We start from the raw sequence: 17,509 nt of genomic DNA, 5'->3' as shown, positions 1-17,509 counted from the left end.
CGACCATCCATCAAATCACACCACACCACACGCACACAGTCCTGATGAAGTTTCCTGGGAGAACCCTGATGAACTTCCGGCATATTTGAGAGTTGTAACTGAGACCCAGGGTCTGGGCAAGGTTCATTAATCGTGTCATTAGATTCAAGAATCCAACTTCTGATAGCTGTTCTCATCTGCTTTTAGTGGACGAGTCAATAAACCCAGTCCCAGCCCCAAGGTCCGTTAACAAAACAGTCAAATCTGGACTTGCTCAGGTAACACTTTCTGTCATTTGTTGACTTTAATGTTTAAACTGTAATGTAATTTTCTCAAACATGAATTTAAAAAGCACTTCAAATTATATTTTTACCTGGATTAAGAACTTTCATATAGTTTTATGTTTTTCTTGTTCAGGATGAAGACCCAAAGACAGGAATCACTAATAATACAGGTGGGTATCTGAAGCCTTTCTGAAACAGTACTCTGCTAATTTAAGTATTTATTCAACTTCCCATCTTCATTTCTTTCTTTTCGTTTTCTTTTACACTTTGATTTGGCCAATGTGTGTGTCCCTGTGTGCAGAGTTGCAGAGTGCAGCTAAGACCCAGCCTCCCAAACAAGAAGAGGAAACAATGGTCAGTAATGGCTTTCTCACTTAACGTTTTCTCTTCTCTACTTCCTCTTTTCTTAATCTTTCAGTCTCACTGTCAAATCAAATCAAAGTAACATCATTACAGTAACATGACAGATGGCTGCAAGAAAGAACAAATCATATTGGATTTTACCTTGTACAAATGCTGCTCAATTTTATTAAATCCCTTTGGCCACTCTCTAATCTTTTGACCCTCTTCTTCTTCTTGTTTTCTTGTTTCCCTGAACTCCCTTTGCTTCGATCTCCTTTCCCCGTTTTTCCTCTCTTTGTGGCTGTCTGTCATTGTCCTGTGTATTTTCATGTATGATTTTGTGTGTGTGTGTGTGTGTGTGTGTGTGTGTGTGTGTGTGTGTGTGTGTGTGTGTGTGTGTGTGTGTGTGTGTGTGTGTGTGTGTGTGTGTGTGTGTGTAATGTGGCTTGTGGTCAGTGCCTGCAGGACACCAGCCAGTATGTGCTGAGTGAGCTGGCAGCGTTGGAGACAGAGCAGAAGCACATCGACAGCAGAGCTGCTGTGGTGGAGAGAAGACTGCGAAGCCTCATGGAAACAGGTGACTCACACACCCACACTCATATGATATGATCAGCAAGTAATATACAGCAAGTACTTAGGGCGTGAAAGTGAATGGTGTAGGTTTTCTCATATATCCATATCCAGTTGTATACAAACTGCCCTTTGTGTTTCTGTTTATACAGGAAGCGACCGTGATGAAGAGGAGAGACTGATTCAGGAGTGGTTCACTCTGGTGAACAAGAAGAACGCTCTGATACGCAGACAGGACAACCTGGAGCTACTGTAAGACCTCTCACACACAAACAATACACACATGTATACGTACACATACACTTCTTTTAATTGTTCTGATTATTTACTGTGTCTACAGACAAGAGGAGCAGGATCTGGAGAGGAGGTTTGAGCTTCTGAACAGGGAACTACGGGTCATGATGGCTATAGAAGGTAAGTGAGCAGCTGAGATTAAAGAAGTTATCAGATCAGGTACTTTTCTCCTGTTCACCACCAGCACCAGAAGAAAAGCTGGATGTTAAGTCTCGTGCTCAACAGCACTTTATTATTAAGTAAAGGTGAATGAAAGTGTAAACGTTAAGTTAATACAAGAAGAAATGGAAAAACATGAACTGTACATGGTTATATGACCTGTTATATAAAGTTCTGCTGTTTCCCTTGCAGACTGGCAGAAGTCGTCCACTCAGCAGCAGAGGGAGCAGTTGCTCCTCCAAGAGCTGGTGTCTTTGGTCAACCAGCGGGACGAGATCATCAGAGACATCGATGCCAAGGAGAGAGGGTAAGTGTATGTGTGTACATGTGAAAAAGACAAATCATAGGGAGATATCAAATCCCTAAAACAAAAGAGAAAGCACTGGGAGAAAAAAATATTAAGGACTATATGCTGTATATTTTAAATTAAACATTTAGGTTAATAGTTGTAATGCTGACCTGCAAAACATGTAGTTAGTTCAATGTAGTTCAGTGATTTTTATGTGTATTGTTTGTTTTCCTAATATGTGCTTGTGTTTGCAGGGCAATGGAGGAGGATGAGCGTCTGGAGCGCGGTCTGGAGATGAGGAGGCAAAAATATAGCAACAAAGACAAATGTGTCCTACAGTGACAACAGCTTTTACTACTGTGACTCTGAAGTCCTGAAAGATGATTATTTATTTTATCTTTGAGGACTTTTGGGGCCGTATGTTTCCTTGTTTTTTTAGTGACTTTATTTTCCCGGAGTACTGTTCAAACCCATTATGAGGAAAGACAAGATATGGGCTGACAAACTGTGTTTTCTTTGAATGTGTTTTCTTCCAAATGAATATCTGTTAATGTCAGCGTTTCAGTCTGTCTTAAGTATTATTTTGATTCTGTTCACATATTTTTATTTATTTTAAATAATGTGCCAGATTGTTGTTCATCATTTGCACATGTGTTTTGTGTGTGTGTGTGTGTGTGTGTGTGTGTGTGTGTGTGTGTGTGTGTGTGTGTGTGTGTGTGTGTGTGTGTGTGTGTGTGTGTGTGTGTGTGTGTGTTTGAATGCTGGCTTTTTTATGATTATAAAGAATAGGTTCCCCTCTTGAAGACAAGAGCTTGTCAGAGTCTGTTGGATTAAAACCAAAATGTGCCTTGTCCTTTCTGTTTTTTCTGGTGATATTTGTCTTACATTTCTATGACAGACATGTCCACCCTGAAATTGAAAAATATTTGGTTGTAACATGCCAAACCATGTTAGATATAAAAACATGAGCTGGACTCAAACTCACAATATTAAGAGTACAGGGTACATGTTTTCAACTGAAGGATGACCCCTAACATCACATTGTTATAAACCCTAAAAGCATTTCCACTAATTGCAATATTGATTGTTTTTTCTTTTTTAGATGTTAGATGTTGAAAGTGTTAAGGAGTTAATAAACCTTGTGTGCACACAGACCCTGAATGCCTTAAATCACCTATAACATGTATGGATGTGATGTTCACGCCTGCTGTTTCCTCACTTTTGTCGTTTGACTACTGTACGCATGCTGTTTGCGGTGTACTGATAAAGTGGTACTCTGCCACACATCATGACTGTATACCCATCACACACTGTATAACTGAGGTTGCTGTCTATATTTATGACATAATGAATGATATTGATAAATATGTTGAAAAACATCACAATATTGGTTGGTTGCTTACATTTTTGTATTTGGGATTTTTTTTGTATTGGACACAACATGAAACTGTGGAATATAATGCAATCTGATGCAATGATTCTCCAAGAAACATGTTTTGTGAAGCATATGTTAATAATTGTAACCAACAATTAGTTTGCAATAGATTGCAGTGTAAGGTATAAAGAACGAAATCCTGCTATTTATGATAATTAAAGCATTAAAATACATCAAATTAAACATACCTTTTTTTTTTTAAATGTGCTATAAATGTCTTTGAAAAACAAAATTGAAGGTAGGTTACCCACGCAGGATAAACTTACTCAGTAGAAAACAGACTGGAAAATGTAATCTTTTAAATGTGTAAATCATAACATGATGCAAGGACTCTCTGATATTAGATGTAGTTTACAGGAGGTGTTCTTGTGTCCACTCCTTATAGCTTGCATGTGTGAAGAGAAGATTTGTAATTACAGTGTGTGTGTGTGTGTGTGTGTGTGTGTGTGTGTGTGTGTGTGTGTGTGTGTGTGTGTGTTTGCATGCTTACCTGCACATGTCTCCTCCCTGTAGATTATTGAGCTAATCAGCTTGACTTTGCAGCTCAGATCTCTACGTCATTGGGATCTGCTAATGTGAAATGACAGACTCAACAGGACCAATCAGTCAGCTGTAGCTCCCTTGTGGAACCTCCTGAAGATTGGACAACAAGCCCTCAGTTCTGTCACGCTGGGACCAGAACGGGGCCCTATAATGCAGGTGGAGCACACCCACACAAGGTGTTGGGTTTGTGTACTGAGCTGCCTTCTGCTCGCCTGTCAGTACGTTGGCAGTTTGTACATCTGGAGAAGCAGCTTACCCAGGTATACAACTCACCAGCACACTTTTGTTACAGTGCTGTTAGAGTGGGCCTTGTCTATGACTCTGTGTGTGTGTGTGTGTGTGTGTGTGTGTGCAGGGACCATCCCAGAATGATAAAGCGTCGCTGTGCCAGTGTCCTGTTGGTCTCTGCACTCTCACCTGCAGTGGTGAAAGCATGGATGCACTGGGCTGATGTCAGGGTGAGTACACGTGAACAGAACAGGCCGTTCTCTGCATCTGCCTTTTTTCTCTTCAATTCCCCAGTCAGCCAAAGTTTACCGCAATAAACAAACCACTGAGAATCGGGTTCTGTCAACTCTCTACTGATCTGATCTAGAGTCTTCAGTATCTCATTCCATTACATGTTATACTCCATTATGGTTTGAGGGAAGTATCATTCGTTTAACTTTACTTCATTTATTTGATATCTTTAGTGATACCTTATAGATCAGGATTGTACATACAATACAATGAGGGTAGAATAAATAAACACCTCATGTGTAATACAGTTCAACAGCAAAACAAACCTCATCTTCCAAAATCTAAAACATTTTTAAGAAAAACTAAACAATATATTCTTCATTGAGGTAGGAGTTATTGCAGGACTGTGAATGTACGCTGTATTAATTTTAGCTAGGTGTACCTAATAAACAGGAAACTTAGATATATTATACACTTATCAAAACAATGCTCAATCCATAACAAAACAACACAGCAAACATACAGCAGAGCTAGAGGCATTTATTATTAATTATTAAATGTAGTTCAGCATAGCTCCATGCTACTCACACGTGCTCACACTGTATTTACACACTCTCTAATGTGCTTTATACAACCATCATCCATCCTCCAGGTAAAGCAACAGTTAAATTTCACAGGGAGGTCAAAGGTTAGTCAAGCTGAAGGAAATGCAGTGACTTTCTAAAGAAGTTTCACAGAAGGGATTGAATCCTGACTGTTCAGGTTAAGGACAAGTGAGGACAGTGTCCTCACTCCTGGGGTCATAGGACGTAAGGGGTTTTGTGAGGTTAAGCCCGGGAGTCATAACGGCTTAACTTTAAAATCGCTTCAGGCTACAAACTATGTTTATAAAGCTGTTTTCTGCCCCTCCAGGTCAATGCATCTGTGTGGGAGTTGATGGGAGTTCGTTTGGACGGTCTGGTTCCTGCAGCCATACTGCCACTACTACTAACCATGGTGCGTCAGTGAGTCTCGATACAGATTAAACCTGTCACTACCCACCTTTTATAGAGAGTATTTACTTAAACGAATTACACTATATGCAACTTGAGCACTTGCTTTTCATAGTTTTTGCATTGAGAAGTCTTAAATGCAATTCAGGATCTGAGGAAAAACAAAGAACTTAATCAAGCTAAATATTCAGTATTTCCATTAAACAACATCCGCCCTTTAAAACTACTTTTACTACCATATTTTTCTTAACTTGCTAGACGTAATGTCAATGTGAGAACCTATAATGTTAAGTTACTCTCTGGATCCTTTGGATCTGAACATTTTTATTTATGCTGCACTAAAGCAGTTTTGACATTTCAGAGATTCAATTTCCATTCCCTATACGGTTCAGCACGGCTTTACAACCTACATTCAATCCCCATGCGCATGTTTAAACCACATGTTTAAAGAAATATGCCCTGTAGTCCCTAAATACTCTTCTTTAATCTTTTTTTTGTATACTTCCACAGGATGTAATAACCCATTCTTCTTTATTCTAACCATCAGGTATTTTACCTTGGACCCCTGGTTCATTCTGCGATAGACAACCCTGAAGGCTTCACTGGGGAACTTCAGTCTGCACTCGGTAAGTTTAACTGTGTGTCTACTAAATGTTATGTCGGGTTTGAGGAGTTTTATGTGTGTGCTTGCATGCATTTGATGTCATCGTCAGTTTTATTTTCCCAGATGTTCAGTCATGGAGGTTGTGTGTAGGTGATGCAGTGTGGCTCAGGAACCAGGTGGTGGCACCAGTGACGGAGGAGCTGGTGTTCAGAGGGGCCATGCTGCCTATGCTGGTGTCCTGCACGGGACCCACAGCTGCCATCTTCATCGCTCCGCTGTTCTTCGGTGTTGGTATGACAACTAGATTTTCAGGCTGTAAACAACTCATGTCTACATTTTTTTTATTACATCAAAGCTTTCTCCTGCTGCTACTTTACGGTTTCATTCTAGCCCATTTCCACCATATAATAGAGCAACGCCGCCTCCACAAGGACAGTTTGAGTGTCATCTTCTTAGTGTCAGGTCAGTTGGCTTACCAAGTTCTCCTCAAATGAAAGTAATTGTAATAATGCAAGTAAATAAATTCACAATCTGTAGTATTATTATAGTTTGACATGTTCCAAACATTCTGTTCTGTTGCAGTGATACAATTCTTGTACACAACTGTGTTCGGTGCCTTCACAGCCTTTATATTCATGAGAACTGGTAAGAGATGGACAGCACATTGCCTTGCTAACACACTGACCTACACACCTCATTAAATCTGTAAACTCTTTCTTTAGGCCATGTTGCAGGTCCAGTTTTGTGCCATTCATTCTGTAACAGTCAGGGCTTGCCTGACATCAGCTCTGCCCTGCAGCACCCTCAACGATCAGCTCTACTCTTTTCATATCTGATGGGGGTGCTGCTGTTTCTGGTGCTACTCTTCCCGCTGACAGACCCCTTCCTCTATGATTCCATTCCCATCTGCAGCCTGGCTGTACCTGCAGCATCTGTATGCTAAATTAAATCAAATTAAATGTCTGCTCTTTAAAAAAAAAATGCCATTGTTTTTTTACAATGGATTTCATTTTGTGTCAGGTTTTCAAATAAAAAAAAAAGTAATTTTATATAGAGTGTGTGCGTTAGTAGGTATGTGTGGGCAGATGTGTTCATGAGAAGAGAATGATTCTAGCATGTCAGACATTTTCTGCATGGTGAAATATTTCCTACTGCATGGAAACACAACACCAGTACAACTTTCCCTGGTTTAGAGAGAGAAAGTGTGTGTGGCAGAGAAAAACAGATGAGCTGTGCGAGTGAATGAATTAGTGAAAAGGGTAAGGCTTTGGAGGAGACAGCAGTAGAGAAAGACACATATGCAGACAGAGAAAGGCAGACAGACAGAAACACAGGCACAGAGGCCAAAAAACACTCAGAAGGAACCACAGTGGAGAGAGACTGTAAAGTCACATTGTAAGGACAAATAAGGCTATACAAGACAGGCTTGTGAGAAAAAACTGTTACAGCCAGAAGCAACACAAGCAATGCCAACAGACGTTAAGTTAAGAGAAGAGAAAAATAAAGGAAAACAGCAAGGAAAGATGGAGGGGGAGTATGGGGGAAATGTTAGTGTGTCCCCAAGGAAATTAAGAATGGAGTAGCAAGAGTTGGGGGGGAAGAGAAGACAGTGTTAGGACAGAGTAGTGAAAGGTTGAGTCAAGCAATTAAGGTTTATGAGACAGACTGATGTGCTACTTATAAATACAACACCTTTGTTTACAACCCAAACCAGACAATGTACATTCACATACCTCTGTAGCTCTCAGAGCTATAGGTTATACTTATATTCAATTTATTTCACTAGCACCCAGATACATTTTAGTTTTAGCTGTATTTTGTATAGTAGGAATGACAGATTAGGAAATGATAAGATTAGATAAACAGATTGATACCACTCTCAGTACAGTATGTAGCTGGAGCCAGCAGCTGGTTCTGTTCAAAAGTTTAAAAAAAGAAGCACCTGTGAAGCTCAGTATGTTGAATCTCATTTGTTGATTCCATACAAAAATCAAAATGAAAATGTGTTGTTTTTTATGGACCAACCAGCGGAGACTCCAGGAAATTACTGGTATATAACGTAATATAACTCGTTAACAGCCACAACCTGTTGAGGTTCTGGGAGACACCTTTAGGTTACCTAATGACAGAGCCAGGCTAGCTGTTTCCCTTTGTTTATGTTAACTGGCTGCAGTTAGAGGTGTGTTTGAGCAGTGAGTGTGTAACAGCACCATTCCCCATTACCTATATCTCTGGTCACAAACTGGGCTTAATCTTCTGCTCATTGCTGTGAAATGTTGGAAAGATTTAAGATCTTATTTATTCAAAAAAATAACTGCTGACTTCTCATCATTCTGCCTTTTAGCTCCACTTTTAAACATTTCAACTCAGTCATACTTGGGATCTTTCCAGTAGAACTACAACTTAGTCCTCAGCTGCTGGCCGTTGACAGTTTTGGGGAAGTTTTTGCAAGAAGCTACCTATTTGTCTCCCCCTGTGTTTTTTCCAGGAGAATTATGCTGAGATTAAATGTAACAACCTCCGATTTTGGCAGCCACCTTCTGAGTCTGCAAGCTGACTGGCTGCTGCTTCACTGTTGGGAATGTGAAATGAAGACAGCAGAAGAAATAGAGAGCAAAGAAGAAAAAGGCTGTTATTCGACTTTCCTGCGCATAACTGGTCTGCAGAAGATTTTAGGATTGTGGTTAGGGAATGATTTACCTTATTCTGCTATTGCTGAGTCAGTCAGTTTACCATTTCTCTGCATTTTCTTTCAGAAGAGCTGTTTTTTGTGGTTTGCGGTCAGGTAGCACTAGGGATGTGGTTGGGGGGGACAAAATGACCTGAGAGAATAGCAGGAAATGGTGCAGAGAGAAGTCCGACGTGTGGTGGGTTATCTCAAAGGTCCTCTACATCCGACGTCTGTCTGTTTCTGTTGCTCTGAGCCTTTGTGTCATGTTGTCCATTTCTTGTGGAGTCGTGATCCTTTCTCCCCACTGTAATGCTTTTACCATTACACACACAAATGGCTCCGTCTCTGGAGAAATATGACTGCATCATGAAAGACACTACAAAGACGTGTGTGTGTGTGTGTGTGTGTGTGTGTGTGTACATGGTCGTGTCTATGGAAAAGATTAGCCTATCATCTGGTAAAGGAATAATCTGTGAGGACTTATGCTCTCCCAGTGCTCTCTCCATTTCTTTTTGTGCCTCTTAGCAGTTTTAAAACCTCAACACTTTTCTGGGGATTTTTCTGTTTGTGCTACGCTTGTTTATACATGTGAGATTCTTTATGTGTAGCAAACTCCAATTGCAGTCCAGACAATCATGCATTTGTGTCACCCAAGCCTTTGCTGTTTCTCCAAAGCAAAAAACTTGCCATATAACTTCTATCTGGTAATTCAGTGGCAGCTGTTCAATGATTTTTACCATTCTAAAGTTTTTTGGCCAGTTTTAATATTGCAATGCAAGAATCCTTGTAAAAGAGAATGACTTACGTCTTCTTCTAAGTAGGTAAATGAAGAAACAAATTAGATTTTCCAAACCCTTCCCATCCCCAGTTGGTTGCCAACTGACAATCCAAAAATCTTAAATTTTCCACTGAAGCTTCTCAATGGATAATAGGAGGAGGCTGTGTTTGTATGGGGCAGCTCCAAGGTGTGAACATGGGTGAAACTGAGCATGAAGGAATGAGGACATGGCTGAAAAGCATGCTCAGTAAATAATTCCTAGGTTAAATAAAGGTTAATACAGGTCAAATGGCATGGCGACAATAGCTGCAATGCAGGGTTACCAACCAGCTTTAACTATAGACTTCAAGTGGCAGGGAATTATTCCTTTGCAACAGCATCCCCAGTCTGCTCAGATATTTGTGGTTAAGATTTGTTGACAGTCTGGGTGTGGATGGAGGGTATTCATGTCTGCTATGAAAGATGAAACATATGGACCTTGTAGAAGAAGTGGATAAAAGTATCGTCTTTTTCCTCCACTCCACAGAAATCACCAGGAATGCCTACAATCTGTTATTTAACCACAAGGCCGCAGCTAATCGTTTCAGTGTGTGTGTGTGTGTGTGTGTGTGTGTGTGTGTGTGTGTGTGTGTGTGTGTGTTCGTCTGTGACATAAGACACCAGCGGTTGGGAAAAATGAACAACCGACATGTCCTGCTGTATTTGATATGGCACAAACGGTTCAATAGGCCTGGATGGTGCGAGTTCAACACTCCACTGACCCAAGACAGTAGGAGCAAGGAAATCCAGTTTCTCTTGACATCAGTGTGAAGGCTTGGTGACTTTGGGACCAGCGGCAGTCCTTTTTATTTAGTCAAAAGTTAGGCTGTTTACATCTACAAACTCTCATGTAGAAACAGAATAAGAGAACCTAAATATATTTCCCATATATGCAATGTTAATATTTTGACATACAATATATATATATATATATAGCAAAGTTTTTGGAACATTTTGTTTCTCTATGTAAAGTGCAATGCTACATGTTTAAATGGTTATTGATTTAAATGTTTATTGCATCTTCCCATTCTCATTGACAGACAGCTTTTCACCCCCCCATTGAGTGTGGCCGTGGTTGGACGACACGTTGTACACACTACTGTAGTTCTTTTCAAACATAACCCAGCCTTTAGTCTTAAATACATGTCACATGTTACCAATCCAGATACCAAAGCTTTAGCGGCTACCAAAGAACATCAAATCAAAAACAGCTATTCGCTGCTAAAAATATTAGATTTATATAGAATTCGTGGTTGAAGGGAAATGGAGAGGCTTTGGAGCTGGAAGGTATAGTTCAGCTGCTAGAAGCTGAGAATATATCAGTGCCAGTAATAATATGTGGCAAGTGGCTAGGTGTCAAGGAAGTAATAGGCTGTGACGCAGGAGGCGGGGACTATAAGAGATCTGTATGTTCCATTAAAGGTCTTTGGGTTGGGAGATAGAGTAGCTTGGAGGTACTGCAAGTAGATTCATGTGAAAGAGGGGAATTGAGCGTATGGAAAGAAGAAGTTTAGTCTGCTCTATCAATTACGTTTCTGGAATGTGTCCCTGGGGGCGTGGCAGTTTAAGCAGGAGGAGGGATCAACCAAGCTGAATGATAGAATAAACAGACCAAGTGTGGGAGGTTAGGGTTAAAAGCTGGGGTTCTCGGGGTAGAGATTGCTGACTTTGGAGCCCAAATAATGAGACTAATAGAACACATAGCGAGCAGGGAGAAGATACGAAAAAGGAGGAGAGCAACAGGATTCAAGAAAGGAGAGGAGGGACGAGGGGGGTGAAAGAATAATAAGGAAAAGGAGAGAAGAGACAGATGAGAAAGGATGATGGGGGAGTTCAGGAAAAAGAAAATCTGAGGATAACAGACAGACTACAAGGGATGGGGAGGAGGAAAAAGAGGTGGGGAAAGACCAAAAGGCTCTTTAGGTTCTCCAGGATCCTGAGGTTTTATGTTTGTTCTCTCTTTAGTTCCGATGATTGTTACATAACTTGAAGAGACTACTGAATAGTTTGAATGTGTATATTATGTGTGCCAAAACCAACACACCACCGCCAGCCGACGCATCTGGTATACACAGAGATAACACGGGGCCGGACACACATCAATTGCGTCTAGCCTAATAACCGATTCAACTTCACATGACTTTTCCATCTCATCATCTTGTGTTAAAACGCTACAGCGGCATATGATAATGACATCAAGCTGTACTAAATTGGGTTTTGGCTGGTCACACTTTCCACAGAGAAAACGTGATGAGCATTTATGTGAAGGACTATTATTTGCACAAGCACTTTTCCACTTGTGTTGCTGGGATTGTTTAACAATTGAGCTTGTTTGTGTGTGGTAGACCTTAATTTACAGTCTCACGTCTAGTTGTTTGTTTTTTGGCAACTTTAAATTTGAAACGTCAAGATCAGGGCTTGAATCCTCAGGCTCACAGCAATTGCCTTCATTTAATATTCTTTAACTTTGCTTCCAGCATAGCTACGAAGTCGAAAACGAAAAAGACCTTTGTCTTGGAAAAGCCAAACTCAGCCTTTGACTTAACACCAGGCGTGCTATTCATGGCAATGGATCATGTGATGGCAGCGGAGGTGCCACCAGCCTACACTCCTGCTCCCCAGCTACTGAGAGGTCAGTCGGATGCACATCTGGCATTTCCTGTTTCCTCTCCTCCATATGTCCCTCAGTGATAGCCACACACACACGCACACACGCACACACACACACACACGCACACACACACACACACACACACACACACACACACACACACACACACACACACACACACACACACACACACAAACTGAAGGACACTTATACGCTTTAACATCTGTGCCCATGAAATGTTATTGTATAACGGCAAACAAATGAATTCACTCACTCATACATATAGCCCAACAGATATTCCTGTTCCATTCTCAAATGTTTCCATTTGACTGTAAAAACTTCCAGCTGGTATGGACTTGGTAGAAAATGACAAGAAGGGGTGGTGGCTGAAAAAAAGAGAAAATAAACGGAAGAGTGGGGGAGATTAAGAAAGAATGAGATAAAGCTAAATTAACATTGAAACAAAAAATATGAGAGGCAGACATCAGGCAGAAAGAAGGATTAGGATAAGGAAAAGGAGAGGGAAAGAAGAAGAAGAAGAAGAAGAAGAAGAAGAAGAAGAAGAAGGGGGACATGATCTCTGCATTTTACAGAGCTGACAAACACTTTCCACTCCTGTGAATGCTGTGCAGCATGCATTACTTGAAGGCAGAGTGGGTTTGTATGAGAATGCACGTGTGTGTCTGAAGCCATAGGCAAGATGGGGGGACAGAATGGTGCCGTATGGTTTTCATAACTCTCTGAAGGTCCCGTCCCCCCTGCACGCACACACACACACACACACACACACACACCAACCCATCAACCACTCCAGCCTTCCTTTATACACTGAAACATTTTACCAGCCCCCTCTTCCAAAAACACACACAATTCTTTTTCCTCTACGTAGCCTCCCCCCCTTTCCACCCTCCCCCATCTTTCCTCTTTCTGAGGTTCAGTCAGAAAGCCAACTTTGCAGAGTCAAGAAAGCCCCTGCAGGATCAGATACAGCAGAGGGTTTCTGTCACTGAAATTCATCATATTCATAGATGGACTCTATTTAACCCTTTTGAACTCAGTTGAAAGGCAGATTGCTCCATTGAACTATTTTAAACCCTGGACTCTACTGGCACTTCACTGGACTTTATTTTGGACTCAACTGGACTTTCCAGGGGATTCCACTGGACTGCACTGGTTTCTATTAGATTCATATAGGATCTGGTCAAATCTGCTTCACTGTGGTAGTAGTGCTGATAGTTTGCTGATGAAGGGCATTTGGGCCATTCTGCACTGTAGAGGTCTAAAGGCTTGGGCAATCCAAGGTAAATTAATGTAATCCAATATCAGTTTTGGATGTGTCTGCCTCAGATTACTTCAATCAGGTCAATTAGACCAGATTATTTGTTCAAATACATTAACAAGATAGGAAAAACAAGTCTTGAGTGAGGTTTTTTTTAATAGGATAAATAAAATAATTATTTCCCTTGGTCAGGTTATTTATTGGAGCGCTCATTTGAATGTTGGCCTAGTTTAAACCTCTAGTCTTGGTGGTGGATGCAAAAGAACACCAGGAGCAGTAGCAGCTGCAGCAGCATGAGTCTCCTGTGTGTCTTGTGGCTGCTGACGGTCTGTCTGGCTCCTGGAAGCCAAGGCCAGAGGCCGAGGGAGACGGAGGCAGAGGCACCAGCGGGCAGCGCTCAGCTAGCAGAGAAAGATGCTCTCTGCCACCAAGAGGGATGCTACGCCGTCTTCCTCCAGAAGAGAACCTTTCGGGAGGCTGGGCGGAGCTGCAGGGAGCGAGGTGGGACCCTGGCAACAATGCATACCCAAGAGGCAGCGGGTGTGGTCCATGAGCTGCTGTCTGCCATCGACGGGACAAGGGCTAGGCTTCGTCTCTGGATCGGGCTGCACAGACCGCCACGCCAGTGTTCATCCATCCGACCACTCAGAGGATTCGTCTGGGTCACAGGCAAAATCTTCCCTCTTTTACTTTTGACCCTTCAGTGTCCCTAATAGTGACCTTCATTGCCATATTATCAATTTTGTTTGATTTTTGATTTTTTTTTTTTACTGACTTTAGACAAAACTGCCCCAAGATAGGGAAAAATGCATAATAGTAATGTTTTCTTTTCACTGGGATCTAATGGGAAAACTTGTGTTGATGCAATTGAGGCAAAATCTGTTTAAAAAGTAATTTAGTTAATCACCTACTTGATTAAATTGGTTCTTGCAGTGTTTGTAGCCTAGCATGTGCAAAACCAAATAAACCAATGCTAGATTAGAATTAGGAATTTTGTTACCATATTCATTTTAGTTTGCCTGTAATACAACTTCAGACCCTAAACCTGATTCAGCATTTACAACCATTATGCCCATTTCAATATTAATACTTTCATTCATGCAGTTGCATCAAGAGCGCAGGAATAGATTGTGGTATTAAAGCATTGTGCTGGTCCCCAGCCCCAACCTCTCTGTCAGACTTTGGTGCAGAAACCAGACTCCAGAGCTCCGCACTGCCTGGTTATTACATTAGCTACTTTATTTTCACAGACAGACAGAGCTGGCGTGACAGGAGAAGTTCAGTCCCCTTTTGACCTCACTGCTACCCCTCAACGTGTTTTAGTCGTTAAACAAACCCACTAAAAGACAGATTGTTTTTTTCATCACTCAAAGTGTCTGCCTTGGTCTTGAATTAAAACAGACATTTTAAAGAGTTATTTGGGCAGCTTTTCTTTCACAGCATTGAAAGAAATACATTAATTAAAGGGCAACTCATCTGCAAAACTACAACCCAGATATTCAATGAATGACATGACAATGACAATGACAATGACATAACAACACATAGACTGCACCAACTTGTGGATACTAAAATCCACACATGACAACTTTAATCATGATCTTAAGGATTGACATTTTGAATGTGTCATATGATCTGAAAAAGCAATTTATACTAGAAGAGTAATTGCAGATGACAGAAACTAAAAAGAGGAAATTTCTACTTTTAATGACCTGGTCCTTGTCTTTATTTTCCGACAGGAGATCAAGATGGCCAGTTCACCAACTGGCTCCGTGAAGACACCCCTGGGACTTGTGCGGCCCCTCGCTGTGTGGCCATGACTGTCCACACTTCTGAGAGCGGGCGTGACAGCAGTGACAATTTCCGGTGGCTCGACGGCTCCTGTGCGCTGCCGTTAGATGGATACGTTTGCCAGTACAACTACAAAGGAATGTGTTCACCACTGGAGGACGAGGGTAGTGGTCCAGCTGTTTACTCCACCCCATTTCACCTTGTCAGCACACTGCTGACCCACGTGCCCTATGGGTCTGTAGCTACTCTTCCCTGCCCTGAAGATGACTCAGACCCAGATGTCCGTGTTGAGCAGACAGTCCTGTGCATGGAAAGAGACGACAAGACAGTGGGCTGGTCCAGGGATTCCCCAATCTGCTCGACCAGTGCAGCGCCACCCAACCAGGACTGGTGTGACGGAGACCATGGCTGTGAGCAGCATTGTCAGAACACAGACACAGACTACTACTGTTACTGTTCTGAAGGCTTTACAATAGATGAGGACGGGTACAGCTGCAAGCCCGATCCCCTGAGCAAAACTGACCCCCCTGAATTATCCGCTGACTCTGCCGGTCCCATTGACCAGCCCCACATCAAAGACGTCTGTGTGGAGATGGGGTGTGAGTACGACTGTTTGGAGACAATGCGAGGCATCCGCTGCACATGCCCCCCTGGATACCAAATGGGTCCAGATGGCCTAAGATGTTCTGATGTAGACGAATGTCAACAGCAACCATGCCCACAACTTTGTGTCAATATCCCAGGTACTTTCCACTGCACATGCCACTCTGGGTACCAACAAGATGTTGAGGGAGAATGTGTGGACATCAATGAGTGCCTCGATGAGGGCAGCTGCAAAGGCACATGTGAAAACACAGTGGGGTCCTTCACATGCCTGTGTGGTACCGGGTACAAGTTGAGCAGTGGAGGAGACTGTGTAGATATAGATGAATGTGCGGGTGAGTTTCCCTGCCAGCAGCAGTGCAGCAACTCTATAGGAGGGTACAACTGTTACTGTGACAATGGCTATGACCTGCAGTCTGACGGGCTTACCTGCCAACCTTCGCCTGACGATGAAGAATATTCCACTCTGACCCCTGACCCCAGTGACTCCGCTCACATACATGACCTGGACCCAGACCATGATATTCCCTGGTCCACCTCATTCACCCCGGACCCGAACTTTGAAGCTGAAACTAACTTTGATGATGACTGGCTAACAGAAGCCCCTGAAGTACTCTCAGACAATCACCTGAACCAATGGGATGTCCAATCACCTAAGCGATATCAGACAGCCCCATCCCCGACGCAAAAAGACAACACAGGCAATGAAATTAATAATGAGGCTGAAACTAAGACAGAAGATAGAGAAGCTGATGGGGTGGACTCTGAAATTGCAAACGGGTCAGCCACTGGAACTAGGGAAGGGGAGGGATCTAAGGTGGATGGTACGGAGAATGTCAGCGGCACAGCAGAGGCAGAGTATGGATCTGCTGCGGGTAAAAGGAAGCATGATAAGAGCTGGCTACTGGTGGCCCTGCTGGTGCCTTTGTGCGTGTTCCTTGTAGTCATGCTGGCTCTGGGGATTGTCTACTGCACCAGCTGTGCTGTGGACAAGAGCCTGAGCTTTTCAAACTGCTATCGCTGGATACTCCCTACAACGCCTCCTGACAGGAGGAACGTCAAAACCCAAGCATGAACCCTAAAATACTCAAACACACACAGATGAGTTAAGGCTCAGATGTCTGTCATTTCTCTTGGGGTGCAGAGCTGGTTACTAAAACTACCGTTTGGATAAAGTGCAGCAAACTGCTTCTCCCATTCATTGAAGAAACCCTAATATTTTCTTTTGCACAACCCTTGTAAATAATTCACTTTCTCATCATGTTTTTAGAATTCAATAAAACCAATAAACTGATGAAATACTGTGTGGTTTGTAAGCCTAGGTAACAGCAGAAAACTAGGTTATAGTAGAAAACAATGTTCAATCTGGGTGATGGACAAAGGAAAGTGTGAAAGAAATGTGTGGTTATTTGGTGTATGGCTACATGATGTGTGTAAAAACAAATTAAAGGCTTTGTTGATTTTCCTAAGCCAAATTTTTACTTTCAACAAGCGTGAATGGGGGAGGGGTGTTAGGGAAGAGCATAGGTGCAAGCTGCCTTCTGACATATGCCATCTGCTGGCCGTTATTATACATCCATGCTGCTGGAACACCATTTTTAACAGTCACCTTGTCACGAGTTCCGGTTGTGTGTGTCCATTTACCCTTATGAACAACGTGTAGCGGTAAATGTTGAAATGTGTGCGATTATGGAAAAGGAGTCCGACGAGGATGGGATTCGAACCCACGCGTGCAGAGCACAATGGATTAGCAGTCCATCGCCTTAACCACTCGGCCACCTCGTCCT

The 17,509-nt window shown here is 42.2% G+C and overlaps 3 protein-coding genes and 1 non-coding gene across 13 annotated transcripts in view; 3 read left to right on the top strand and 1 right to left on the bottom strand.

Annotated features, from left to right (window-relative positions):
- The window catches only part of LOC116700691 (EH domain-binding protein 1-like protein 1), a 35,405-nt gene extending 32,790 nt beyond the window's left edge, over positions 1-2,615 (top strand). For 2 of the 9 annotated variants that reach the window (XM_032534088.1, XM_032534086.1), the window contains 8 exons: positions 187-257; positions 397-433; positions 565-617; positions 1,062-1,182; positions 1,328-1,427; positions 1,516-1,589; positions 1,821-1,935; positions 2,172-2,613. In XM_032534088.1, coding sequence (XP_032389979.1) covers positions 187-257; positions 397-433; positions 565-617; positions 1,062-1,182; positions 1,328-1,427; positions 1,516-1,589; positions 1,821-1,935; positions 2,172-2,259 — 659 coding nt within the window. In that variant the 3' untranslated portion in view covers positions 2,260-2,613. Of the gene's footprint in view, positions 1-186; positions 258-396; positions 434-564; positions 618-1,061; positions 1,183-1,327; positions 1,428-1,515; positions 1,590-1,820; positions 1,936-2,171 lie in introns of all 9 variants that reach the window. The other 7 variants (XM_032534084.1, XM_032534085.1, XM_032534087.1 and 4 more) reach the window with 7 other exon arrangements.
- Positions 2,616-3,900: 1,285 nt separating this feature from the next.
- Positions 3,901-8,281, top strand: LOC116700690 (CAAX prenyl protease 2). 2 transcript variants are annotated; one of them, XM_032534082.1, is made up of 8 exons: positions 3,901-4,155; positions 4,251-4,353; positions 5,267-5,350; positions 5,894-5,972; positions 6,074-6,241; positions 6,341-6,412; positions 6,533-6,595; positions 6,673-8,281. In XM_032534082.1, the coding sequence occupies exons 1-8, from the start codon at positions 4,046-4,048 to the stop codon at positions 6,891-6,893; spliced, it is 900 nt and encodes a 299-aa protein (XP_032389973.1). In that variant the 5' UTR covers positions 3,901-4,045; the 3' UTR covers positions 6,894-8,281. The 2 variants fall into 2 exon arrangements, with proteins under 2 accessions (XP_032389973.1, XP_032389974.1); XM_032534083.1 differs by having other exon boundaries at positions 3,903-4,155; positions 6,716-8,281.
- A 4,302-nt stretch (positions 8,282-12,583) lies between these two features.
- Positions 12,584-17,023, top strand: LOC116700689 (endosialin). Its single transcript, XM_032534081.1, has 2 exons — positions 12,584-13,997; positions 15,068-17,023. Exons 1-2 carry the CDS (start codon positions 13,583-13,585, stop codon positions 16,795-16,797), a joined length of 2,145 nt encoding a protein of 714 aa, XP_032389972.1. The 5' UTR covers positions 12,584-13,582; the 3' UTR covers positions 16,798-17,023.
- A 402-nt stretch (positions 17,024-17,425) lies between these two features.
- trnas-gcu (transfer RNA serine (anticodon GCU)) lies at positions 17,426-17,507 on the bottom strand. The gene has a single exon. It is a non-coding gene; the product is annotated as a tRNA-Ser (tRNA).
- Between the last annotated feature and the right edge of the window lie 2 nt (positions 17,508-17,509).

Source organism: Etheostoma spectabile, chromosome 13 (genome assembly GCF_008692095.1).
Source record: "Etheostoma spectabile isolate EspeVRDwgs_2016 chromosome 13, UIUC_Espe_1.0, whole genome shotgun sequence".
Lineage (NCBI taxonomy): Eukaryota > Metazoa > Chordata > Actinopteri > Perciformes > Percidae > Etheostoma > Etheostoma spectabile.
This window is presented reverse-complemented; position numbering and strand designations above follow the sequence as displayed.